This window comes from Charadrius vociferus, unplaced genomic scaffold (assembly GCF_000708025.1).
Source record: "Charadrius vociferus isolate BGI_N301 unplaced genomic scaffold, ASM70802v2 scaffold148, whole genome shotgun sequence".
Lineage (NCBI taxonomy): Eukaryota > Metazoa > Chordata > Aves > Charadriiformes > Charadriidae > Charadrius > Charadrius vociferus.
The window spans coordinates 565,156-592,268 of NW_009649450.1; the positions used below are offsets into that span (position 1 = coordinate 565,156).

Genomic DNA, 27,113 nt, shown 5'->3' on the forward strand with positions numbered 1-27,113 from the left:
TTCAGATGCTTATAAAAAAAGCTATGAAAGACTGTCTTGACTCTGCCAAAATCTTACAAAATACTTTGCTGACTTGAAAAATTTCAGAATTCTAATTGTTAACATATACTCTATTTGAAAATGAATTATTGAGTTAGCTTTAAGAGAAAGATATATTTCAGATAAATATTTTATCTACAAGTTCATATTTTACATTCTGCAGTTAAAATATAGTATTAGAATTCCTTTTAGTCAAACTAAGCATGATGGCATAAATCCTGTGGGTAGAGTACTTCCTATATTTCTGTTTGCATTTGCCATTATAACTAAAGAATTTCAAAACCTCTATAACTGTCAGAATATGCATAGGCTTCTCTTTTTTAAATGCAGTATTTTTATATTTTTTTAAATTTATATTCTTTATTACTTTTATAAAAACCTTTATAATGAAAAAAAAAATCCCTTTGAAAAGAAAAAAAGATGAAAATACAAAATAAGAGTTCAATGCCTCATAATACTTTCTTAAAATAAACCATCAAGGTTTAAAAGGCAGAAACCTCTTTTTCTTAAACAGTTAAAAATATGAATTTAGTTTTCCAAGAAATTTGAGGTATTTGGGGGTTTTGTCAGTTTTGGAAATACATATTGTTGGATACATGCATACTGTTGGATACACACAAAGCATTTTTATTTACAATAGGCTTACACTACTACATTTTTATTAGGAAAGTACATACAACGCTTTATAAATATTTTGTATTTGGCATGAGGCAGAATTTTTTTAGAAGAGTATGAGGGGGTCCTTTAAAACTTTGTGTTTCCAGTTAAAAAAAGAAAACCAATGGAACAGCAAAAGAGTCTTGTTTAGATCATGTTGTTTTTTTGTTGGTTTTTTTTCTTTAAATTATTCTACCCTTTGTATAGTTATGTATATAATATGGACAGGAGTTTCCTGGCAAAAAGGAGGTCTACTCTGCAAGGAACAAACTTATGGAATCACAGAATCATGGAATCATGGAATTTTCAGAGTTGGAAGGGACCTCTAGAGATCATCTAGTCCAACTCCCCTGCTAAAGCAGGATTGCCCAGAGCACATTACTCAGGACTGCATCCAGGCGGGTCTTGAAAATCTCCAGAGAAGGGGACTCCACACCCTCCCTGGGCAGCCTGTGCCAGTGCTCTCTCACCCTAACCGTAAACTTACTAGAGCCCTGATACTATAAACAGGTTATTTGGTATTTGGACAGCTCCATTGACTTCAAGCTGGATGTTATGTAAGCGTTAGGATCTCCCTGCATGGACTTAATTTCATGATTACTGTATATAATGTCTGTAAAATTTAAATGTCCATTTAAAAATACTATTTTTTTTTTCCTGAGGCTTCTCCCATGTTTAGTTAGGTAAACAAAATCTTTAGTAATGTAGAGGTTTTGGCTCTTCAAGAAACAGAAGGAAAACATCCTCAGAGGAAAATCGATGAGTTTACAACACTCCCACATAATTCTGTGATCTCAAGAAATAAACATACACACTGATACAAATGAAAAGCAATAGTTTCCTTTTAGGATCCAAACAAGGGGTGTAAGTAATTTTTAACAATAACATTTTGGGATGATTATGGTTGTACACCTCTATTCAAAAAACAAACATAACATATGAAATTAAAAGTAAACATTGAATTTGTACATTATTTTTTCTCCCTCAGAGCTTTGTTAATTTTATCTTTACATAGACAATTTTATCCATTAGTGATACTGTATTATTCCTTGTTGCAGACTGAAGAAAATATAAACACTTAAAACACTAATATAAGCTATCATACCAAAGCTAATATGTATATATCATGTATATGTGTATATGAAGGTAAAGAGGAAACTTAAATAAATAAATCATGTTATAAAATTTGGGAAATTCCTCATAAGTTATCAGAAATACCATAGTTCCTTTAAAGTTTATGCAGCATGTATTCATGTCACACTTGAAAAAAATGAGAGACACTGCATATTCAGAAAAAAATGAGGAAAAAATTTCAGCCTTAGCAAGATTTAAACCAGTGCTTCTGAAGAATTTGAATCATTAACAAATTTAAGAATTACAGAATATTTTAACATTTGCAATAAGAGGGTGTCAAGCTACAGCCAATAGGAGCAGTGCTCTTTTTCTCCTTTTGGTCTCTCTGCTCCTAGTTATGCTGTCGTGCTTTACCCACTGTCCCTCTGAACCCAAAAGAAAAAATCTGAAGAGCTAAATCATCAGAAAAATGGATTGTTCAAGGTCAATATTCTTTTTCTGCTACTTTTGTTCCCTGGGTCAGGTCACATGAGGGTAGATGCCAGAGCTAGTGCTAGGGAAGTGATAGGAGCATGCAAAGTACAGCAGGTAAAAGCAGGAGAGACACTTTCATCCAGCAATATTTAACCTCATCTAAAAAATCATTTGACATTCATTTTTCTTCAGCTACAAAATTCTCATATCTTCTAAACAGGACTTCTCACTCTCTTTCTTGTCTTTTTTTTTTTTTTTTGCGGGGGGGAAGACGTTTGGTTCCTTACTAAGACGCCACAAGTCTGAGGCAGCACAATGGGAAAAACAGGACCACCTATTCAGCCCCTGCGAATAACCTCTCTGTCTTTGTGTTAGAAGAAATTGGGGGTTTGTAGAAGTGCTGTCAGCATGTAAAAGTAGTTAGTGTTTGCTGTAAACACAGGAAGGTAGAAATAATTTCCATATTTCTGTCCCATGGGAACTGAGACACTGCCAACTCATTGTTAGATGTTTGTGACCTCCACCGAGCTCCCATAAACCTCCACCTGCTGACCCTTCATGACATGCTGGTCTAAACTCTTTCTCATAGGATGAAATGAGATGACATCAGTTCTAATGCAGCAATTAGAAAGCAGGATGGCTGACTTTTAAATCACTGTATGGGACTTTAGGCTTTGTATGCTGGTTGGCCTAAACTTTGGAGCTGCAGTTTTAAGATGACAACAAACTCGTTTAACCTCTGGATGTCTCAATTTCCCACCAATTAGTGGAAGATTAGAACAGCATAGATTTGTCGAAATGTGTTCAGCTACCACAGGAACAGACATGATAGCGCCCTTGGAGTGACAGTCTCCTTGCCAAGTGGAATTTTCAGGCCTGGGCTATGTTAAATGTGGTTCCCCTTTATATCTCTCTGAAATGATTCAGTGCAATACTGTTTGCCTGGCTCCTTTACTGCAACAAATTTAATATTTACCATTATCTGTGTACATTGAAAACAAAACGAAACCAGAAAGCCCAGAAGCCTAGACCTCTCTAAATTAGAGCCTGGAATTAGCATTAAAAGTTCCTGTATCACACTTACACTAAAGGCTGCTTGATATATACATTTTCCTTCCTTTTATTTAATTAGATTTTCAGCTGTAACACTGTAATCTCTGAACAAAAGCATAATGGGCCTGAATTCTTTACATCAGCACTTTTGCTCGTACTGCAGTGCAGTACAATGGGATATGTTCTGCATTGTTAGAGATGCTGTCCTTCTGATAAGATGTTAAACCAAGGTCCTTTCATCTTTCATGGCTTTGCATCTGAAAGGTAAAAATCTCATTGACATTCTGAAAATATTACAGAATAGCCATGTTGCTTCGGCTAGTGTATATACCTCGATATGAACATACGCTCTTTATATGTCCTTTGATATAAACCTGTGTTAAAGTTCACAGCCATGTGCAACCTGTTTATAGACCCACAGTAAACACATGAGGTCAGCTTACAAGTAACTAATTTATTCCCTCATGAGCTCTTGCAACTACCGGAAACCAAATAATTTTGCTTCTTTTAAGACAGGCTACAGTATAACAGGTGTGGTAAGCCTCTTCTCACATTTATGTGACCATATTGGAGCCTGCAGCAATTGAACTGCTGGTATTAAGGACCGGAATAGCTGGGACTAATTAACATTACTAATATTAGGAACACCTGTGTCTTTGTCAGAAGAAACATGTCAAATAGAGGCATACATGTGTTACACCCTTTACTAAAACTAAAACATGACAGACATTAAAATAAAAAAGTTAGCAGTGGCAAGGAGGTAATCTGCTGTCTAAGGGCAAATCTTGCTCTTAATGTGCTAATGTTAATGTTTCTATTTATATCATGCTAATGCAGAGTTCTTTCCTGACACTATGTTGTCAAGTTACTAGTGTAGTTTTAGGTGTCTGAAAGAAATCCTTTTCTTCACTTAAATGATTTTTGAGAATGGGACTTCTTAAATGTTGGATCTGTAGTAGGCTGGGAAGACTGAATACACAGATTTAAGTCAGGAATTATCATTAACTAGATATAAGTTAAATCTGCTCAAGAATTGGTTATATGTAGTCATAACAGAAATTTACAAATTATATTGAGAAATATTATTTCTTTTTTTTTTTTAATTCTGTTAAATCAAAGCACATCTGGGATGCTTACTTAGTCTAATCTTTGGAACACAGAAGCTTTTCAGTTGTTTTTAAATGCAAAGGCAGCTTTCTCAATGCCTGAATATATATTTTAGTTGCTAATGTTATGCAGCTGAGAGTAAAATGTCAGGTTTATTTTTTAAAATCATGATAACACGTGCATACATCTATTTTGAAAGTAAAACACAAAGGCTGGGTGGTTTGGTTTTTGTTGTGGGTTTTTTTATCCCACCAGGTTTCTCTATAACTTCTAAGAATTTCCAAAATCTGTATGTAAGATACAATGGATGTAAGATAAAACACAACTGGGGTAAGATAAAACACTTTTTTTTTTTTTCCCTAATATAATATAAATTAAAGTGACTAAGTACCACACACAGTAGAATGTACATAAACATGTTTTGACATCATTTTCAGTCTTCCAAGGAGGTAACAATCTCATCAAACAGATCTATCACAAAAAAGAAGTCCGGACTCCTACAACTGTGTACCTCATTTCACGTGCTATTCCCCTCCATCCCAAACCCTCAGTTTTAGTAGAGCTACTGACAAATGAAAGCTTTGTCTCATGTGAATCTGAATGATTAGGAATACTTCTATTACAAATGATTTAGCTGCAGCTTACCACCAGTCTAAGAGTAGCTAAGTCAGGAAAGGAACAATACTCCCCAAAAGAAGTCCACTATTCTCCCTAAAAGACACCATCAAATGGGTCTCTACTAAGACTGAAGGACTATGAATGTCTGCCCATAATGGATACAGTATTGATTAATAAGTAAATTCCTCACTTAATATGTGCCTATACATGTGTGTATGTACGTATATATAATAGATGTTTCTATATATTACAGAAATAAAATATGACATTTATTTCAATTAAATCATGAAAATAGGTATAATAATTGATAATAACTTTCTAGCAACATAGCAGACGAACTGTAGAAATGGCAGTTACTGCATGTGTGCTTTTCTTTGTTCAATTAACAATTCAGATTGAATTCTATTATACATCACCATTTTTCCTTCTTGCCAATCATGTAGTCACTTTGGAAATTTATATGTCAAACAGCCTTTACAAAGTCAAGAAAATGAAGGTAAAAGAAAATGAAAGTAAGAAAAGGCTTCTCATGGACTATCTTGTCTAACTCCTGCTTATTTGAAAACTACTGTATATTATTCCCACTGATACTCATCTTTTACTAAGTACATGGAATAAGATATCTTACAGCACTTCCCATGGCAATCACTGTATTTTTCCCAATATTTAGCAAAATGCACATCTGCAAGTTTTCATAATGAGATGCTTACATTTATTTTATTGCCTACTGTCTAACCAGATGCCTCAAAAAACGTTCCAGAATACCTTTTCCCTATAACCTCATAGATAAGTGACACTGTGAAATTAAGATCTAGCATGGTTAAGATCTGTGCAAGTATCAATTTTATTCCTTATGAAAGTTGTTTATATCTTTGTATTTAGAATACACTTAATTGCTAATTAAAACAAAACGAAACAACCTAACTTTCTGTCCACTGAAGTATGTACAGATGTGTGAATATCCTGCTTTTAACAGACCGCAAATTCTCATCAAAGTTTCCCATCAGAAAGCCAACTCAATAACAGTTACTTCACTCTGCTCCAAGGCAAATGATAAATAGCCTGTGATAAATAATGCTACGTACACAGTATACTGGAGACATAAACAAAAAATCAAAAGGTTTATTTCCTCATAAAGTCAAAATATGGGACAGTTGTGAAAAAAACCCACCCAAATAATAGCCACCTCTTCAGCACACTGAGGTGGTTAAGAGCGAGGACAGAAAAAAAAAGATTATTATATTTCATGGTCCAGAAGGCTTACACTTACTGACTTTATGAATAAGATTTTAAAAGATACCTTGGCTATCAGGAATGTGTGTCTATCTGAGGAAGATAAACCAACTATTTAAGAGCATATGTTCAATTAATTTTCACTGAGACCTAGACATCCCAGTGTCTAAACCGCTGGAAATCAGCTCAGGCATTTCTAAGAATGTTTCCCAAACGAGCAATTTGGAATCAATACCTTTAATCGTTTTCAATCAGAATTTTCAAATCTATGAGATTTGTCCAAATAAGATCATCCTCACGATGTGCATCATTTACTGCGACTGTAATCAGAACATAAATGAAATATCTAGTAATAATAACAGAAAAGTCCCTAGAGTGACCCTACTTAATATTCTAGGGGGTTTGTCTACATGTACATGAACACACACACATGTGTATAGTTACATCTATATTTACTTCTATGTATCCACACAAGTGCTAGAACAGTTTTGCTTTTGTCTAAAAATAGTACTCTAAATGATATAATTTTAAAAAGCCCATGATTAAGATAACTCCAGAATGTCTTTCATTTTCTCTGCTTTAGACTTCATTTCTTTTCCAAATGACAGGTCTTTGTTGTCATTTCCAGAGACAACATCCACAGTATCTAAACACGACTGAAGCAAGACACTTTCAAAATCACATATTTTCACTAATGTAAATTTGAGTTTACCAATAGCTTTATTTACTGCATTTTCATAGAAAATTACTATTTTCCACAGCTGTATTAATGTTCCAAGAGACAGACTTTATCACTACCCAAATGGGAGTTCCCACAGATGATGAAAATGCCGCCAAATAAAATAAATATATGGCTATCCTGTTGTCTTCATAATGGTGTACTACATTTCCATCGTCATAATAGAGATTCACATATAGTTTCAAATTGCACCTTTTTGCAGAGCTGGCAAAACGTAGAAACTGTAAAAATTTATGTCTACTTGTATTACAGAAGAATTTTGAAGATGCAAAGTGGAGTGAGGTTCTAGTTCCCAGTTGTAGCTAGAAATCCATAGTAAAGAGACTCTTCAAAATCTAATAAAGAGTTGCAAAAGCCGAGCTCAAAAAAAAAAAAAAAGAACAAATGAAAAACAGGTACAGAAAGATAACTTGTTCCTCCCCCAAAAGTTCATAAACCTCTCTGTGTTGCATTGTAAAATGCAAAACTGTACAGACATGCACCTCAGAAACTTGAAGTTCAGTCCTAAAAAGTGGAAATTATTGCAAACCATTTCTTTTAAGTGTTCTTTTTTGCTCTTAAGCAAAACCTATAGAGATTTTATGGAGGACCCCAGGTAACTTTTTTCAAGGAAAGAAAATGGCAAAACAGAAAGCTGCTTAAAGCTCTGCTACATGAACAACGGGCCCTGAGAGTAGTGAAGAAATAACTTCCTCATAATTAGTTCATTATTTTATAAATTAAAATTTATAAACAGAACTAAAAACTTGGTTGGAACTGTTGGCTAGGAATTGGGATTTTTAATCAATAGATAACCATGTTGCAGCCTTTACGAACTACTACTTCTCCTAGTAGGATCAACAGGCACAAGCTCTTCCTAGGTTTATCATAAAAACGTCTGGAAGCCCATTCTGTCTTTTGGAGTATTCCAGAAACTAAGATGGGGGGAAAGGCCAAGATTGCCAGCTCTTTGAAAAGGAAACAAGTGGTGGAGTTCCTGTTACTGACCTGCCGTGGATGGCAGCTGTCAGTCTATAAAGCTGGCCTATTTCCACATACTCTGTAAAAGAATTTCGTGGTCAGAAAAAGTGTAGCCAAGGTCATTAACTGCCATATTATGGCATTACGTGTTGCTCCTTCAAGATATTGGTTTCGTTAGCAACTAATTCTAGTTGGAACAACCTTACCATACACATAGCAGCTTCAAACCCAGAAACATGTTACTGGTGAGTTTCATGATTATTTTGAATAGAAATTTTGAGGATAATTTTGTGATTCAGCCTTTTCATTTTTGTTTTTAATTTCTTTTTGAACATAGACTGCAGATACTTTCTCTGTATGTGTAGAAAACTGTGTTTTCTAATTGTAAGTATGTACAGCATGTTGAACAAAATGAAAAAGATTTCTAAGCTGTAGTTCATTTATTATGGATGGCAGATCCCTTTATACTGTACCTCTTTAGTCACTAGGAAATGCAAAGTAAAAGCTAGTCAGCATTAACACTTGAAAGATTCTGACTACTCTTCTCTATTTATCACTGCCATTTGATGGCACCCGTATTGCTCTTTCAGAAGTGACTTTCTTTATGGTGAAAAGGGGAAAAAGAAGCTTCCCAAAAGAATAAACACGCACAGAGTTGTTCACCCACCAATACTTCAAACTAGTTCTCCTTCTTTTTACTGTTTCCCACTTGTTATTGTATCCATAATGCTTTTCAAATTCTCATGCAGGGCATCTGATGCACTTCACAGTTACAATTACCACCAAAGGAAAACTAAAGTTGCTGTATCAAGGCATTGAACAGTGGGAGGGTGAGGGCTACAGGCTTTGTTCAGCTTTAGCCATTCTTTTCCAGTTCAATTTCAGACATTATGTTACAATGGTGCATGTATTGTATTCACTGCCAAAAGCCTCTACCCCATACAGCATTTCAGGCAGATTAAAGACAGAGTAGTTTAGTCACATTGCATCTTTTTACGTGGTGAGACAATCATTAGCAGGTACTTCCTTTTTTAATGCAAGTTCTGATAACACAATCTAAAATGTGACTTCATTTTGTCATAGAAAAGGAAGCATTGAACAAAACCCCCAAAATCAAAATGCAACAAACAAAAGAAATGATGAGAATTGTTTCCCCATTATGTTTATAAAATACAAGGGACTGTTTCCAGAGTAAAGGTGCATAAAAATAGCATCTCATATTTCCAGAATGAGTGGTAAAGTCCAACTGTTTTTACTGGTATGAAGTGAAATGGAGAGGAAAATGTAGCTCTGAGGACAGAAGTAAGGCTACACCACGCAGCATAGCTTGGTTTTCTTGCATGTCTCATAAATTACTTTTAGTCCCTTTAGCTGGGACTACAGTGGCTGTTCATGTACACCACAGTGGTGCAAAGTTTGCGATTCCTGGAAGGGAGATCAGTAGGCAGCCAAAACAAAGGTACAGTACCCATCTACAGGAGCTAGCACGTCAGCTGACTTCTTGAACAGCCGTTATGTGAAACTATACAAATGAAAATAAAAGGCAGCATGCTTTTGAGTGAAGTTTCATCTCATACCTATATGCCAGACTACCAAAACTGATCAACCTGGTTAAAAGTAACTTACGAAATATTGCGTCTCCTTTGCCTACTCTCTTTTTTTCTTTTTTATACATTTCTGCTCAATGTATATGGTTGAACTACATTTTAAGTTCCTTCTTAATTTTCCAGTGTCATGTTATTGCTCCTTTGAGCAATAACAGTGTCATGTTATTGCTCCTCAGGTTCCTTATTTGTTCTAAGTTGGCTTTATTTGTTTTTCTCAGTCATGCCTATTTATTTCTCTTCTAGCTTGGATCATTTATATATTTACTTGTTGATACTTGCTCCTTTTCTGCTTTTACTCTTTCTTTTCCTTTGCTCTTACAAATCTTTCACGTTACCAACCCTCTGGCATTTTCTGCCTCAAAGAAAAAGCAGTCTAGTAAAATATCTGCTAAATTGTGGTCATGTACAAAAGAGCAAAGTTCACTTTGCAGTTCCCTATTCCTTCAGCTTTCTAGGTAGATTTGATTTACAGTCAAAACATGAGTTATATCTCAACCTTATTTAGTCCTGCCCTTTGTATGGAAAACAGTCTGAAGTGATGTAGTCCAACTGATCCAGTAATGAGATCCTTGGTGCTGAATTCTATGTCTTCCTAAACTTTTTAGGTTTGGGTAGTGCCATATGACTGCTCCTTGTTCATAATTTCTCCAGCTCATTGCCTAAGCACAGATTTCTATCCAGAGAGAACAACCTGTTTTCAAAACCAAAAATGGTTTAATACCTCTCAATATTTCTGTAGCTCACTTAAAATTTCACTCATGTCTTCAGCAGGGGCATCTCCGTAGTATGTCAGCTATAAAATAATCCTTGGAGCCACGCTGTCTGAGAAAACTATCTGTCTACTTATCTTCTTTAGGCTTTTAACCAAACAAAATTCCTAATTTTGCCTCCAGAGGTTTTCCAGAGCTCTCTCAAAATTTTTCAGCTTTTAAAAGTAATCCACTTCTAAAATCTTCCCTCCATGAATAAACTTGATGAACAGCAGACTGTCATTGTGCTTGAAAACAGGAAGCAAGCACAAGAGCTTCTCCTTTAGGGAGATAAAGTCCTTCCTGCCTCTTCACTTACCCCAGCTGGTCTTCTATTTCTGAAAATGAAACAGCCTTTCTGCTTTGAGTGGAGTTCTCTCTTAAACAGAGCTAGATACACACACAAACACATGAAAGTTCTCTGTAAAAATCAGAACTTTTCAATAGAAAGGAAGCTGTCTGGTAATGTCAAAACCACCCTGTTTCAGCATTTTCAGAATTTTTTATTTCACAATTACTCTGTGAAAATTTTGTGTTAGAAAACCAAAGTGTAAACCAAGCATCTTATTTTTTCTTAAAATCAAAAGTTTGAATTTATCTGAAATCCTACTTTTATAAAAAATGGCAGAATCAAACTCAAAATGCACTTTGAAGCTACAGAATTCCCTTTGGAAAAGAAATGTCATGGTTCTGAATGATATTTAAATCACTATCTGTCATTTTTTTGCTCTACCCTTCATGGTGGAATCTTGAAACATACTATGCTAACAACATAATCTGCTCATTTTCTTCACCCAAGATGGAGATTACTGTTCAGAATGAAGGTTACAGAAAGAGTTATCAGTAAAAATAGCATTTTCAAATAGACACAGATATATTCTTCTGGCTGTCAGAAGCTGTTTTAATTCATGCCAACCAAAGGAGCCAAGTAGGAACAAGAGTTGCATGCTGAAAAGTATGACTTTACATGAAAAGTTAGCAAAATGTGTACCTATCTCATCTAGTGGAAGACCACTTTTGCACTACAGCAATCCTCTGTAAGCTATTTGCTTCAGCTTTGTGAGGCACTCTGGTATCGTGCTAGGAGACCTGATTATACCAGAGGGACTCTCAAAGACTGAATAGCACAAAAAATAGAAAGCATTTTAAACATAAGTCAGAAAAGCATTCTCAGTTCAAATGCTTTTTCAAATTTATGTCTCACTCCTCATGAGTTTTGGAAATCTGTGCTAGTAGGACTCTTCTGACACTGAGTTATACTGTCCTAGATGCAGTGATACTCTCTCTAATTCAGTTTTCTTTTTCAGACTCTACATTCTTACATGGACATACATGCATACATAAGCATATGCAAACTCACACACACAAAGACATTACTTACACAGATTTAGTCTAGATTTGTCTTCTCTCTGGTTATCTTCACAATTATCCTGCATTTTTCTACCCTTACATTAGGACCCCATCCATCACAGATGTGTTGGCAAAGTGTTTAAGCTTTCAGACTCAAATGTACATCTAAGCAAAGAAGAAAAGGAAAAAAACCCAACATATTGCTGATGCTTTAGCACTCATAAAGCTTGGCAAATTCAACATATTCAGGAAACTGCTATTCCTTGCTTATTGTAAGCAGACATAGAGAGAATCTTTGAGAGACAAAACCAGCAAAGCAATCTACAAGCTGTGTGAAAGAAGTCTTGAGAAGTCATCAAAACAAAACAAAACAAAACAAATAAGAAAAAGAAAAAAAGGAAAAAAGAAAGGAAAGGAAAAGAAGAGAAAATATGACATACCTCTTGAGAACTCTGAGATTTAGTTCAAGTTTAAAGATTTAGAGAGGCTTGCTGGGTAGGATTGGGTTGAAGTTCACTTTGTTTTGCAGAAAAGTGATGTTACTACTCCTTACACTGCTATTGCAGTCATTCTCACATTTTCTGTGTCATCTTTCACACCAGCTTGATCATGTGGTGTGTATGATCTTGGCTGGCTGCCAGAGGCCCATCCAGCTGCTCTCTCATCTTCCTCCTCAACAGGACAGGGGGAGAAAATAAGATGGAAAAGCTCATGGGTTGAAATAGAGACAGGGAGGTCACTTACCAATTACTATCAGGGGCAGAACAGACTCAATTTGCAAAAAATTAATTTAATTTATTGCCCATTAAAAATAGAGTTGGATGGTGAGAAACAAAGACAAAAACTAAAACACCTTCCCCCCACTCCCAGTTCTTCACAGGCTCCACTTCACTCCTTCATTCCTGACTCTTTGCTCATGTTGTCAGCTGAGGAAGTATCTCAGAAAGCTTCTAATTTCTAACCTAGCAGCCTGATTCGTATCTTAAATCATGCTGACTTCTGCTGAAAAATGTTGCCAAACGGCTGTTTGTGAAGCAATCTAGACTATAAATAAAGAAATTAATAAATGTGTCCAGAATCTGTGGGAACCGTTCAGGTCGGGGTGAAAATAGAGCATAGCTGACTTTAATTAATAAGATCCAAACTAGTTTTGCCTCATTATCAGTTACTTCGTAATTAGTGTAGAGTTCCTTTATTTCACTGCCTTTCCTGGTTTCATTTTGGATCCCAAAAGCTAAGAGAAGTTTCTGTTCTCATTAAGAAAAGCTGCATGAGCACTGCTTATTGTCCATGAGGATCCTCCTTCATGACTCAGCAGACTGTTGGCAGAGAAGAGAGTGAATTGCATACTGACAAATTTTTTGACGATATACTTTAGTAAATTGTTTTTCACAATTGTACTATTATTTTACTAGGAAGCAGCAGCTGTTATAACACTATTTTTTTCACTACTGTACAAAAATTGACAAATAAAACATTGATATTTTGCAAACTGTAATGACGTGTGATTCTATATAAGTTCAATTTAAATTATCTGCTAGTGGCCTCCAAGTTTTCTGTAGGGTTACAGCTTCTGTAGTCCCCTCAGCAACTGTAATTATATGGCACCTGAGCCTCTGGAAACAAAGATACGCATTCTAATGAGGCAAAGACAGAAATTTCCCAAAGAATGCCCTGAGCTCTGTAATGTCTTTCTTAAAAAAAACCCCAAAACCAAACAAAAAACAACCAAAAAACAACCAAGAACCCCCATTCTCAAAACAGGCTTTGGCATCCTTTTTTCATCAAAACAGTAAGCTAGGAAAAGAAAATTAATGTGCATTCGGTTGTTATGACCAGACTCAAACTTCTGTGTCAATCCCAAGACAGTACTTTGATGAGGAAGTTACAACAAAAAGTTTTTCTGATGAAGATATTTTGTTTCTTTTTTTTTTTTTGATGGGAGGGTGGGATGGACATATACATATCCCTTTATTCTTAGCTTCTAGAGGTTACAGTGGCACACAGTATATGAATATGATTCTATTGATGACCTTTACATTTTTTTATAGGCTAGCAAGTGATAGTGACTCTCCTTTCCCTGTTAGTCTTGGGGATTTAACTTACTTGCTTTTTTGAAAGCAGATAGAACTCATGGAACTTTACATTTCTCAAAAAACTGTCTTTATATTTTGTCCAGACAAGCTGTTCTGCTGGACAATGTTAATGATAAAATTGTCCTTAAATATTCACTTCTTCAGGATTGTCTTTAAAGCTTAGCTTCGCACATAGATGACCGCTAACTGTTTAACCAGGCAAAAAGTAATCTAGGTTGCTGGTGGCAAAAATCCTTTTCAGAGTTAGATGAATTGTGACAAAGTATTTTTACAACTTTGTTCTGCTGCTTTGTTGCAGAGAAAGAGATATTCCTTCTCTCTTGTCATGCTGTTCAGCTAACCTGAAATAGTGGGAATTGCTACTACGATGTAGATAAAACTATTATGTGTAAAGCAGTATTATGTACTATGAGAAACAGATGCATCTAACAGGACCTAATAATACCTTGTGCTTTCATAAATCTGTTTTGATTGCTCTGGATTTCTACTTTTCCCAATCCCTCATATACACTGAAGAGTGAGAATAGAGATGATTTACTTCAATTACATTAGTCACAAGTAAATTAATGTCTTGTAAGTTTATAGTCAAGACAGATACTTCACTGAAAGTTATCTGGGTGAACATCAATCTAGAGAGGCTGAAGGTGAAGTATAAAAGGAATAGGAAATGATATCACTTAACTGGACAGTACTCACTAGACCTTTTTCTTGCAAGGAAAGTGAGCTACATAAAAAATACCAAGCCAGAAACAGGGTAAAGAGCTTCTTCTTTGTCAGCCTTCTGTCCTTGGCAAGGAGTTAAGGACTTTTACAGTTATAGCTATTGGACTGCCTGCATTTATCCAGACATTTGACAGCTCTAGATTGTGCTACCGAAATGTATCCTGACATCTTGAAAATTGCTTAGAAATAAAAGCTTGTGAAGAACAGTTTTGTCCTTTTATATATCTCATAAGAGAGGCTTTACAGAAGCTTTCTTTTGCTTCTAACCCATAAACTACACCAAATGTATTGGCTCACAGTGCTCTTAATCCCATACAGCCTATATTCTCATTGTGATCACAGGACATGGGTAAGCCATTTTAATGCAAAATAGGTGAATGCTGAAAACACGTAGTTATCATTTAATAGCAATTATTTGCCAAATATGATCAAGATAGAAAAAAAAAACCCAAAACAACAACCCACATCAGAATTTCTTATTGCAAAACCAAGCTAGTCTTTTAAAAGCATCTTAAACACTGTTTAGGATGAGACTTCTTTTTTAATTCAGTCTGACTTCAGATATTTGGAGGTTATCATCTAAGCAGAAAATTAGTATGGGGAAATTTGCTTTACATTAATTTACTGATTAAGCCAAACTTAAGAATCATAATGGTACTTTTCACGCAGCAGTTACCTACCTTTTAAGTAGTTTCAGCTGAGGTTATGTTATAATCAGAGAATAATCTTCAAATCTGTTTGATCACCCATAAAACTTAATGCTGTGTTGCATTTCAAAGATGTGTCAGTCCTCATGTGTTTACTCATGTTTGCCTGAAGCATGAAATTTAAGTGGTAATAATTTTAGTTTTAGTCACGAGGAAGATGAGACTTTATTCTACTGTTTGCTTGGGTAGGATAACACTGGATTTGTCCACCAGATGCTGTTTGATTTTTTACTGAATTCAGTACTGAAACGACTGTATGTGATTTACAAGAAGCAGGTGCCTTCTTAAAATCTGCTGATTCCTTGTTTGGTACCCATTTAGGTACATCTGTTATTCAAGTGACAGCCACAGATGCTGATGATGCCAACTATGGAAACAGTGCCAAAGTGGTGTACAGCATCCTCCAGGGACAGCCATATTTCTCAGTGGATCCAGAAACAGGTTAGCAAGTCTTACTTTTTGCAATGACGGAGACAGGATGCAGGGATCAAGACCCTTACGATTTGCATTTAAATATTGTAATGGGCAAATGGCATCATATGACTTGACACAAGGCCGATACACTTCTTCTAAATGCAAACTGGAATCACAATAAAAGTATGGGTTTTTTTGTTAAAATAATATTATTGCAGAATAATGGCTTTACTTGGTATGAATAAGACTTCTGCAAGATGACAGTTACCTGTAGAGGTCAACAGTTCAGAAAGTGTGTAGAATATTGCAAAGGGTCCAAAGAGCCATGAAAGTATTAAAGCTTATTTTATACCAGTTTCTGGAAATTTAATCAGTTTGTCTTTAAGAAAAGAAAAAAGGAGCTGGACAATTTCAGACTATAAGGTAAAAAAAAAAAAAAAAAAAAATCCCCAAAGGTGAATTAATTATTTCTAAAAGTTTGTGATAGATCCTTGTTCATTGGCAATTTTTAACTCAAGATGTTTTTTGAAACTGTACTGTGATTCCAACTGCTATTAGAATTGAAGCAAAAAGCATTAATGCTTTTAAGTTATAAAGCATGAATGGAAGCCCTTTTCACTGTTATGCAGGAAATCAGATCAGAGACAGACACAAAGAGGAAAAGCTTGTCTGAACTTTGGATATCTATAAACCAAAATCAGGGTTCAAAAAAGAAAGAACACCCTTCCCCTGTCCAGATACCTAATCCTAATGCATGTAAGACTTAGCAGGCATTGCATTAGGTTGCTCCTGCATGTTATTAAAATTGTACTGGTTTGAGAAGCCACAAGTGCAATTGTGCCCAGAAAACCCGAAGTAGCTAATCCATTGAGCGTGCTCAAATGATGTCTAATTTCCTTTTGAAACAATTTATTTTTTAAATACAGTGAGGGCATTATATCAAAAGGATAAGTAAAAGTCACATGGCTACATTTTTAAAAGGAAGCATAACGATTTTGCCTAGGATTAAAGTGTTTGGGTTTTTTCCACCTTTTCCTGTCTCTTTCTTTTTTCTCTTTTCTCCAATCCCCTACTCAAAATATCTTTACCAGGAATGAGCAGGGAAACAAGACCGGTACCACACGGTTATTAACTGATGGCAGCAGGTGGTTAGGCAGGCAGATGGTTTGGGGGAGACCTGGACTCTAATCTTTGGTTCTGGGATTATCTTTCATTTTTATCCAATTTGCTTCTTAGTGTTACATATATTAACAAGTCTAGGTATGGTAATCAGAACCCGGTAAACCTGGATCAGGTGTAAATGCCATAACCACTAGACTATGGAGTTTTATTTCTTTGTTTCACTCTCTTTCTAGGAGTAGGAGTTTTCCAGGGTTGGGTTTGGGTTTTTTTTTTTTTTTTTTGCATAATAGAACAGCTTCCATATCAAGCCAAGCTTGTAATGAGAGCCGCCTTCTGAGAAAGGAAAGGCAGGGCTGTGAATCCTCCAAGCAAAAGAGGACACTGCATTTGAATTCTTTCACTTCACTCACCACTTTAATCTTGCAAAGCCACCACCCTTCTAAATAAATAAATAAAAAAGCTCTGCTGGGTTTTCTAAAGGAAAACCTGTGTGTGTTCACTAATTAAAAGGTCTTTTGGGCTGTGAATCACAAGAGGATTAAGCTCACTTCTCTGTTCAGGCTATGACACTTTTGGTTTTCTCACCTGAGGTCCTTACTCTTTTTGATTGCTGTACAAGAGTCTGAGATATTTAAATTACATTTATGAAATTCTTGAGATCAGACACCCAAAAAAGATTTTCCAATTGTACAGTCTTGTCCAATTCTTTTATTAACTATAGCCCCAGCTGACTTACAGTGGCCATCACTGGGCATTAAAATCTATGGTCTATTACAGTCCAAAAAGATGAATCCAGGACATGTTAGAATTCAGCCTTGTGCTGTAATATCAAAACCTCACCAGCGCTGGAGATGACATAAAGCATTAAAATAAGAACTGGGGATAGTAGCTGAAAGAATTCATTAATTCAACAAATATATTTATATTTTTGTCATTGAAAGAATAATTGAATTAGCACATCACAAACAATGAATAATGTCTCTGTTACATTTATTTCTCTTTTTTCTTAAAATCACATTAAATTAGCCATAGGTTGAAAGTCTTATTGCAGTATACCTTGTTTTGATTGCTGTGGATTAACATCTGCGCAGTATATCTTACATGAATACATTTAAAAACTCCAAGATTATAGCGGGAGTTGCTCCTTCTCCTTCACCTCTTTGTCTCTTCTTTTTCCTCTCTTCCCCAAGGCATAATCAAGACTGCTTTACCGGACATGAGTAGAGAAAACAGGGAACAGTATCAAGTGGTCATCCAGGCCAAAGACATGGGAGGCCAGATGGGAGGATTATCAGGGACCACCACCGTGAACATCACGCTGACTGATGTCAATGACAATCCACCTCGCTTCCCCCAGAGTATGGAGTTTTCCAAAGAACCTCTCTAAAAATCAGCCGTTTTACTCTCACCAACTGGGATCTTCTTTTTTTTCTCTCTTTTTTTTTTCTTTTTTCTTTTTAGTATAAATACTGTCCCACTGCTGTGTCTGCTTATGCTGCAGCATTATTAAGGAAAATAGGAATCTCTGCCTCCAATTTTTAATAGCAAAATATTTCTTGGAATTATAAACTTTCTTTCCTTACAGGAATGTGAGCTGTAACAATAACCTAGGCTAACTGAAGGGACTTGAAAGCCTTTAGAGGAATATAATCACAAAATCTAGGGTTCCGTTTTGGGACACACTTTTAGTTCCACATGTTTAGGCAAGCAAATATGTTAGCAAATTTTCTAATGTACCACCTTGCAGAGTCAGGTGGTATGGTCTGCTGGAAGTCTAAGCATTTGCTTTGGGTACTTGTAATATGCGTTCAGCTCTTGATGTTGAATGATTTTGATAATCTAGACCAGTTTGACACAATTAAGTTTTTAAAAATATCTCTGTAGGATAAAAAACCGGCAAACAACAGAATGGCTACACAATACAGAAAGCTTCACAGTAGCATTTTACAGGTACTTTCATCCTAGGCCACTGATTTAAATCCAATCCCAAATTGTTATAATCAGTGTCTGATAACTGTTTGATAGGCTACAAATAGAAGAAATTTACAGCCTCAGTTCAGTGCCTACTGGAAAAATGTCCACATTATAAAATTTGAATTGCTTGTTGGCACTGATTAGAGACCTGACTGGCGCTCTTTACAGATTCACCAAGAACTGAACAAACAGAGCTGACTCAGAAAATGCTCTCCTGGACTTGAAGAAACTTGAAAAGCACTTCAGTACCATGGCAATAAGTACACTCAGAATAGTATAAACGGGTCAACCTAGAACATACTTTAAAAAATATTATAAAACTCTGACAGTGTGGGAGAAAGGACTATTGAAATTGCATATAACTTTTTTATCTCTATTCATGATAATAGATTGCTTTTTAAAAAGAGAGGGGAGGGGAAGTACTGCAGTCCTCATAAATAAAATATAATTTGAAATCACATTCAGAACTTACTGGCTGAGAATCACCTTCACATGGCAATTTTTTGAATAGCAATTTTTAACCAACCATCTGTTTGACTTCAGGAGGGGATAGTGCTTAAACAGGTACAGTATAGTACGTCCCCCATAATATTTTGGTAAATAGGAATTCTTGAACCTAAATTAGAATGCAGTGTAGCACAATGCACTGTAAGTGTTGTTGCTGATTTAAGTTAAAATAAATTAAGTTAAATTAAAAAAGAAAAAAAAAAAGAATGAAGGATGCATAGGACTGCAAAATAACTTAGGGTTTTCAGTGTCCTTAGCATTTGTTCCTTATGATGCTCTTCTTTCCAGATTAGCTGAATACTATGGAAGTTCTTCTGGTTATATCAATAAACTTTGGGTTTGGTACTTAATTATAGAGAAATGTACACAATTTGATGCCTCATACAATATTCTCTGTAGCTTTCTGCTTTGAATATCACTGAAACACATTGGATGGGCTATAGAAGACCTGCTGATGGATCTATTAAATGTTGCAATTTTCATTTTTCTGATGACCCTTCCCTCCCATTTTCTTTCTCCTCAGAAGGGAGGTTTTCACCACTTCCTAGAAAATCAAACAGAGAGAGACATCTGGAGGTTTTGACTTCTTAGATAGTTATGAAGAGGGGAATATCTTCAAAGAACTATCTAGTTCTGGAAGGCTGCTCCTTTTAAAAACAGTTTCTCCCATTTTCTCTTAAGTGAGGTAACATTAAGTGAAAATGTGGCCCAAAGCAGAAGGTGAATTGCAAATGCATGCAACAGGAGTTAATGTCAGGGTATTGAAGAACTAAAGATTGATCTCTTAGAGGGACATATGAAAGGAAAACGGCAGAATGCACTGTGAAGTACTGGTTGTTCAAACCACTTAAGAAGGAAGAGTTTTTCTGTTTTGTTTTGTTTCCTGAAAGGAATCCTGGACAGTTAACAGACATAGGTGTAAATTGAATTTAAATGGCACCACAATGAAAATCTTACACATTTTGAATTCAATTGTACTTTAAACGAAATTAGCCATCTTGCATGCTGAAAATGTGTAGCACTCACCACAAAAATAAGGAATGCTTTCAGATGCAAAAGCACTCAAGGGAATTATTTATTCTGGAAGAAGTCATAAGTAGCATGATTAAAACTGTTCTTACAGTATTTCTCGCTCACCTGCCAACCCTTGAATTTGAGCAAGCTTTCAAACTTATGGTTTAGCTGCCAGGAATCCTAACTTTCATCCCATTTTCAGCCTCGTTTAAGGGAATAATATGCATTTTAGTCTGTGTGGATTGCTGCCAAACAGTCTACTGCTGATTTTTCACTTACAACCTTGAGTTTGTAACAGCAAATGCAATTTAGCATCAAGTATTAGCTTCCATTTTGTTACACATCTATATAAATATAAGGTATTTACAGTGACAGTCTTTTGTACTTAGTCTGTACAAATGGGGTTAGAAACTCATTCAGCCCTCAGATGTTTGGTATATTCCTTGTACTTAAGAGGAACATTCAGGACCCTTTAAGTGTCTCAGAAGAAAGCAAAGGACATGTAAGTGTAGGAAATAAGCTAGTTGCAAGAAAGATAATTGACTGTACTTCACTACAAGTCAATACAATGTGTAAGTTCTTATTGGACCCTTCAAATAAGAATCATGCATTTTATCAGGTGCTAATTTTGTCAGACTCTTAGGGTATTTTTCCAATGCTATTACTTCACTCAGTAAATTAATATTAATTTACATGAGAAAACAGGTCAAAAGGAACATCAGCATCTAGAATGTCACATGAAAAATGTTGATTATATCAGATTTTTTTATTAAATTTTCTTGGTAGAAAATAACTGAAAATACTGATTTAGAAACATTTGTGTCTTGCTCGTGACAAAAGGTCTTAATTTGGTTCTGACTGGTCAAGAAAACCATCTGATTAATACTTTTTCTGCAATAGCATGTGTTTACAATTAGATTTTTATTGCAAATGTTGTTAAAAAAACTATATAAATTCACTCTTCATAAACATAGACAAAATTAAAATGTTTGTTTAATCAGAATTCTTTCTAGTAAACCCTTATTATAAAAAGATTAAATGAAACCAACCATTGAAAGAGCACAAAAAGTATGTGCAGAGTAAATTAAAGAAAATCTGAATGTATCTGCATTTCAATTAAATATAGCAATTAACATGAACATGTATCCAAGTTCTCTTCTCCATGAGTCTTTAGTATGTATTACCAGTAAAGGATGAATGAATTACTTTCACACAGAACACCCACAAATTTTGAATACATTTTTCAAAAGAATAATAATAATAAAAAAGCCTACTTTAATTTAGTCTTTTTCCAAAATACATTCCTGTTTCTACAACTCTTGTGTCTTGAAAAAACAAAACAAAATCCCCTACTACTTCTAAATATATCCAGGAATATTTATAAAAAACTGTGAGAAAAAAAAATATATAAATATTGTTAAATAATCAAGGTTAGATCTGGTGCCTTGTTGTTGAGCTTCTCTGTTTCTTATAGTTGGAAAAATAAAAAAAAAAGAAAAAATCATTGAAAGCACAGTAATAAATGGCTTTGAAGAATCGCTTGAAATTTTTGTGACAGTTTGTCAATCAACTCCAAAACCTCTTCTAAAGTTTAGTATGATGACTAACAGCATTCTTCTTAAAGTATTTCAAACCTCAAGTTACTTTAAAAATCCAGGTGAAACTGAAGATGTTTATTACTCAGAAGAACAAAGCTTCTTAAAATAATAAATGCTTGATTTCACTCTTCCAGGCGCCTACCAGTTCAGCTCTCCTGAGTCTGCACCACCTGGGACTCCTCTTGGCAGAATTAAAGCCAATGACCCTGATGTGGGTGAAAATGCAGAGATTGAGTATAGCATCTCCAATGGGGATGGATCAGACATGTTTGATATCGTCACTGACAAGAACACCCAGGAAGGGATTATAACTGTCAAAAAGGTTTATTTTTTCTCCCTCTCTTTTATATATACTTAGCTCTCCAGGTGTTAAGGTTACTTTTCTTTTTTCCAGGGGAAGGGAGGGTAGATCTCACAAGGGGTCAGGCTGACAAGGAGTTGTTGTATTAGTTTTGTTCTTCTCTTTCTTCAGCAGATATCTGTTATTTTCAAGTCTCAAGGGAAATTTACTGGCATGTCACTTCACATAAAACAATATTTCAGTGGCTGCTGTCTGTTCAATATATATACTCTCACACACAGTACTTTTGAATTAGGGCTGTGAAAACCTGGAGGGGTTCAGTTCACAGGAGGGTTTGTCAGCTGAATGCTGCAGTAAGGCTCACAAGGGTTGGAGGCTCACTGAAGTTTGATGAACTTGCACCTCCAAGGCTAAACTGTCCCCCTCTAATCTGTCCAATACTCAGGTTTCTCCAGTACCTAAAATTTGTCTTGGTTTAAGTCCATCCTTGGTGAAACTTAAGTTGTTACATATTATGCCAATGTAATTCTAAAGAGCAAAGACATGGTCAGAAATTTAATTCAAAATACCATCTCTGACACAGTTATTGGTTGCTTTTTAGTGTTCAGACTGTTAAATTCTGCATACTATTTTCAGTTTTATTCTTACTGAAACTATCAATGACAATTAATTGATATCCACATATACATATAATATAAAGCTATACAGATATATTTGGAAACATACATATATTTATGTATGTACAGGCATGTATATGTGTGTCCATATGTATGCATGTATATATACAGATGCATATAGAGATATGCATAATATAAATGCCACATAGATTGGAAATCAGACTTCATAGTTTTTCTTTTCACTCTGGAACATATAGGCCAGGAACAGGTCTGGGTTGTTCCTGATACAACTTAGGCAAGGGTAGATGGCAATGGGGGAGGAGCAAAGAAAAAGGAAAGAGGACGGAGAGCATTTAAGGGCTGGAATAATTGTTCTTGTTCCTACCAATGAGATGAGACAAGTAAGATCTTTAGTAACTCCTACTTGTGGATTGAGTCCAACTTCCCTGTTTATTTGTCTTCCTATTTTTTTATAGATTGACCCCTCCTGGTTTTCCAGGAATTTGAACAAGTAGTAGGCAGAGGGATCATAATTGTCTTGCTGACCTATAATGCTCCTTATTTTTCTTATACCTAGAACAAGCCCTAATATACTCCATCTTCTCCAAGATACATTATATTTTAGAGCTTTTGCTCCTGAAAATGCCTATACTTCAGCACTATAAAACTGACTCACATTTCTTGTAAAGTGACACAATTTTCTTTGTTATTATTATTATTATTTGCTCCGCAGCATCTGGATTTTGAAAACAAGATGTTATACACCTTAAGAGTGGAAGCAACAAACACTCATCCTGATCCTCGTTTTCTTCAGCTGGGGCCATTCAAAGACACAGCTTTGGTCAAAATTTCTGTGGAAGACATAGATGAACCTCCAGTGTTCAGCAGACCCTGGTATTTAATAGAGGTAGATGAAGATGCCAAGGAAGGAAGCATTATTGGGCAGGTTGTAGCCCAAGATCCAGATATAACAAAGAACACAATAAAGTAAGACATTACACGGTATAAAATGCTTTAGATGTGCGTCAAGTCTCATGCACAAAGTGTGATGAGAGTGTAATGTGGTAGGGGGCTACTTGAGTAATTAAGCCCCTAGGGAGTACTGAAAAGCGTCAAGCAGAGAAATATTTATGGGAGCCTGTGAGGGCAAACACACTTAAGAGTGCACGCCATGCTTCTGAAGAACAGCCTATAGGCACCAGTTAAAAATAAAGGAGAACATTTAACTCGCATCATGTTCTAGTACTTTCACCAAACTGTTCATAACACTATGCTTTTGTACCATGTTTGAAAAGGCACATTTATGTAGAATACTCAAAATAGTGTATTTCTATGCTGGTTGATAGCAGTCAGCCTCCTGCACCTTTATAATCCTCTAGACGTAACGTCTACCATGTTCTATAGTTTAACTATTTAATGATCACATTATATTAAATAAGAAATGACTGTGAGAAAGAGGTAAAAGTTCAGTGCTGTGAAATTGCTGTAATTGTTAGCCATCTGCTATTATTATCTACAGTGACAAATACAGTTCTGAAATTTGTGTATTTACTATAAACTCATAAGGAAATGTGATTTCTGCATTTCTGAACAAGCTTGTTATGTCCTGCAGCAGTACAGTTCGGGGTAGGAGGCGTGACAGGCGGAAGACAATAAAATATTTTTAAGTAATCTATGTATAAAATCTCAATTTAATCTGATAGTGAGTGGTAACTACTAGACTAATTAAAAAACACCTGTAAAAGAAGTTTTTCCTTGCTGGTAAAGAACAAAGCAAAAACAAGTGTCATAAAATAAGATTTTAAGAACTTTCATCTTAAACAACAACTAATGCAAAGATTTTTCTGATGGCCCTTGTGACATCTCAAAAATACCTTGTTGTAAATTGATACTTAATTATATCTGCAATGTTTGTCCTTTGATGACTGAGTTTTCCAAGAAACAATTAATTTGCAAATTATTCTCTAAGAATGTCCACTCTTAGTTGTTATTCAAGCATTCACTTTATAAGGTAAAATGTAATTTCAAATATCAGTATGACAAACTGCCTGCATAAATAGTTGGCTTTTCATCCCACTAGTCCTAAAAAATTCTCAGTATTTTTAACATGCTGCACTCCTCAGGCAGCTACATGAAAGCTTAGATTAACTGTAAAGAAAACATTCTTGATTAACCACAGTTAAAATTAGAAAACTTTTAGAGGTGGCTGTGAGCTAAACCTGAGACTGTAACAGGAGGCAGTTATTTTCAGTTATACTGTATCTTGACAGATATTCTGTGGATCGACACACTGACCTTGACAGAATATTCAACATCTATTCAGGAAATGGATCCTTATTCATCTCAAAGCCACTTGACCGGGAAGAAACTCCCTGGCACAACATCACTGTCATAGCAACTGAAATCAGTAAGTTGGAATCATTTGTCTCGGACGAACATTAGAACTGAGAAAAGACTGAAGTTCTACAGTATCTATGATTTATTTTGTTTAATTAGTTTTGCCCTTATTCAGATATTATCAATAGAAAGAGCATCTTTAAATGCACATCTAAAAGTTTATTATACTACTTTAGGGTTATCTTTGCCCATTTATCAAAAGATAATTTGGAATTCTCAGGCTCAACGAAACCCCGTACAGTATACATTAGGCAAGTTAACTGGTTCCCTCAAAATTCCAAGCAAATAATGTGGTGCAGGTGTGATGCACTGGCTTTATCCTAAGCTAAGTTATAGGGAAAATTGTTGGGAAAAAAGATGTCCATGACAGACAAATGACACATTGTCAGAATGACCACTGTAAACAGGGGAAGAAATTATGCTTTACCTCAACTGCTTTACCTATCTCAGGAAATGGCTTCATTTGAAGCCAAGACTAAAGGAAATTCTTTCCCCTCCACATCCGAAGCAAATCCTGGCCCTAACGCTTTTACCTGGATTCTTTACTATTCTGTTGGACCCTTTTAGATCTGGATGTATCTTGCCTGCCTTTTCTTTCCACCTGACAGTCATCAGGAGGGAAACACAGACACTGATTTTAGGGAACAACTTTTCTCCCTTCCTTCATTCTTCCTATAGATTGCCCAGGATGCTATGTGCTTAACAGTCTGGGAGTTGGGTAATATGGAGAGATTAATTATATCTGCTTTTTCAGAAAAACTGATACCTTTTCCTCATAAATGTTTTTTCGTTGTTTGGTCAAATATGGTCTCCATTTTAAATATGCATACTGACAGATTCATCTGCAGCGATAGCTTGGCCTTGGAGGTCAAGTTTGTGAAGACCAGTTTATGATAATATCTACATATCTCCTTTTTTTTGTTTTGTTTTGTTTTGGTTTTTTTACATTTTGGATAGCAAGTACAACTTTGGTTTGGTGGGGTTTTTTTGTGTGGTGGTGTTGACTGACACTGTTTGCTTTGCTGGCTTGAACAAGTAATGTTCTTGACAGCTTGACCTCAAGAAACAGCTTTTGCAATGAATCATTTACTGCACTAATGTATGGAATACAAATCAATAATAAGTCAGTGACCCGTTTTTAATGCAAATCAATTTAAGTATATGTTGTATTATTTCAAAATATATATATTATAATAGAACAATTTGTTTCAAATATAAATAGGGCTTCTATGCATATGACATGCATGTCAGTAGAAAATGAAATACAATTGCTTTAATATGATCAAGATTAATGAAAATTTCTAATGTCTGTTAGAAAAAAAAAACACATTAGATAATTTTAGGTCTTTTCATAGACGTAGACTGTAGATCTTTGCATTGTAATATAAATAACGTTTTTTTTTTCAGATAATCCTAAACAAAGTAGCCAGATACCTGTCTTCATCCGGATTTTAGACATAAATGATCATGCACCAGAATTTGCGAAATACTATGAAACATTTGTTTGTGAAAATGCAAAAGCAGGACAGGTAAAGAAATACTTATGTTACTGAAGAACTTGTGATGAAACTATACTGGAATATTATCAGGAAGACTTCAAGGTATCTTAATTTGAACAACTGCAAACCAACCCAGTCTCTTTATTCCCTACCTTCTACAGAAACTACTGGATGATTCAAAAAAGGTTTGAGGGGATAAAAGATGCAGGATTTTGCCATAGCATAATGACATAGCATGTAATATAAAATCGTACTTTAAGGTGTTTTTTCATTCCTAATATCAGAAGATATTTTTCAGAACTAGTTATGTGTATGCTACAAAACCCTTTATACTGGTTGATAATTCCATTTCTCTCTGGACTTTTTTTAAAGCCTTAGTTAATGTAGCCACACCTTCAAGTACACAAAGCAGCAAAATCTTCAGTAAAGGAAATGTGAAAAATAAACTTTCACAAAAATAAAAGATAATGCAGCTGTTTCTATT

At 35.3% G+C, this 27,113-nt stretch overlaps 1 protein-coding gene across 1 annotated transcript in view; it reads left to right on the plus strand.

The window, feature by feature from the left end:
* Positions 1–26,659, plus strand: part of LOC104290582 (cadherin-9-like) — a gene marked incomplete at its 3' end in the record, with an annotated part of 58,231 nt that extends 31,572 nt beyond the window's left edge. Inside the window, exons 3-8 of the mRNA XM_009889694.1 lie at positions 15,508–15,627; positions 17,913–18,080; positions 21,950–22,137; positions 23,467–23,720; positions 25,004–25,140; positions 26,538–26,659. Of these exons, the coding sequence (XP_009887996.1) occupies positions 15,508–15,627; positions 17,913–18,080; positions 21,950–22,137; positions 23,467–23,720; positions 25,004–25,140; positions 26,538–26,659 (989 nt within the window). The remainder of the gene's footprint in view (positions 1–15,507; positions 15,628–17,912; positions 18,081–21,949; positions 22,138–23,466; positions 23,721–25,003; positions 25,141–26,537) is intronic.
* Between the last annotated feature and the right edge of the window lie 454 nt (positions 26,660–27,113).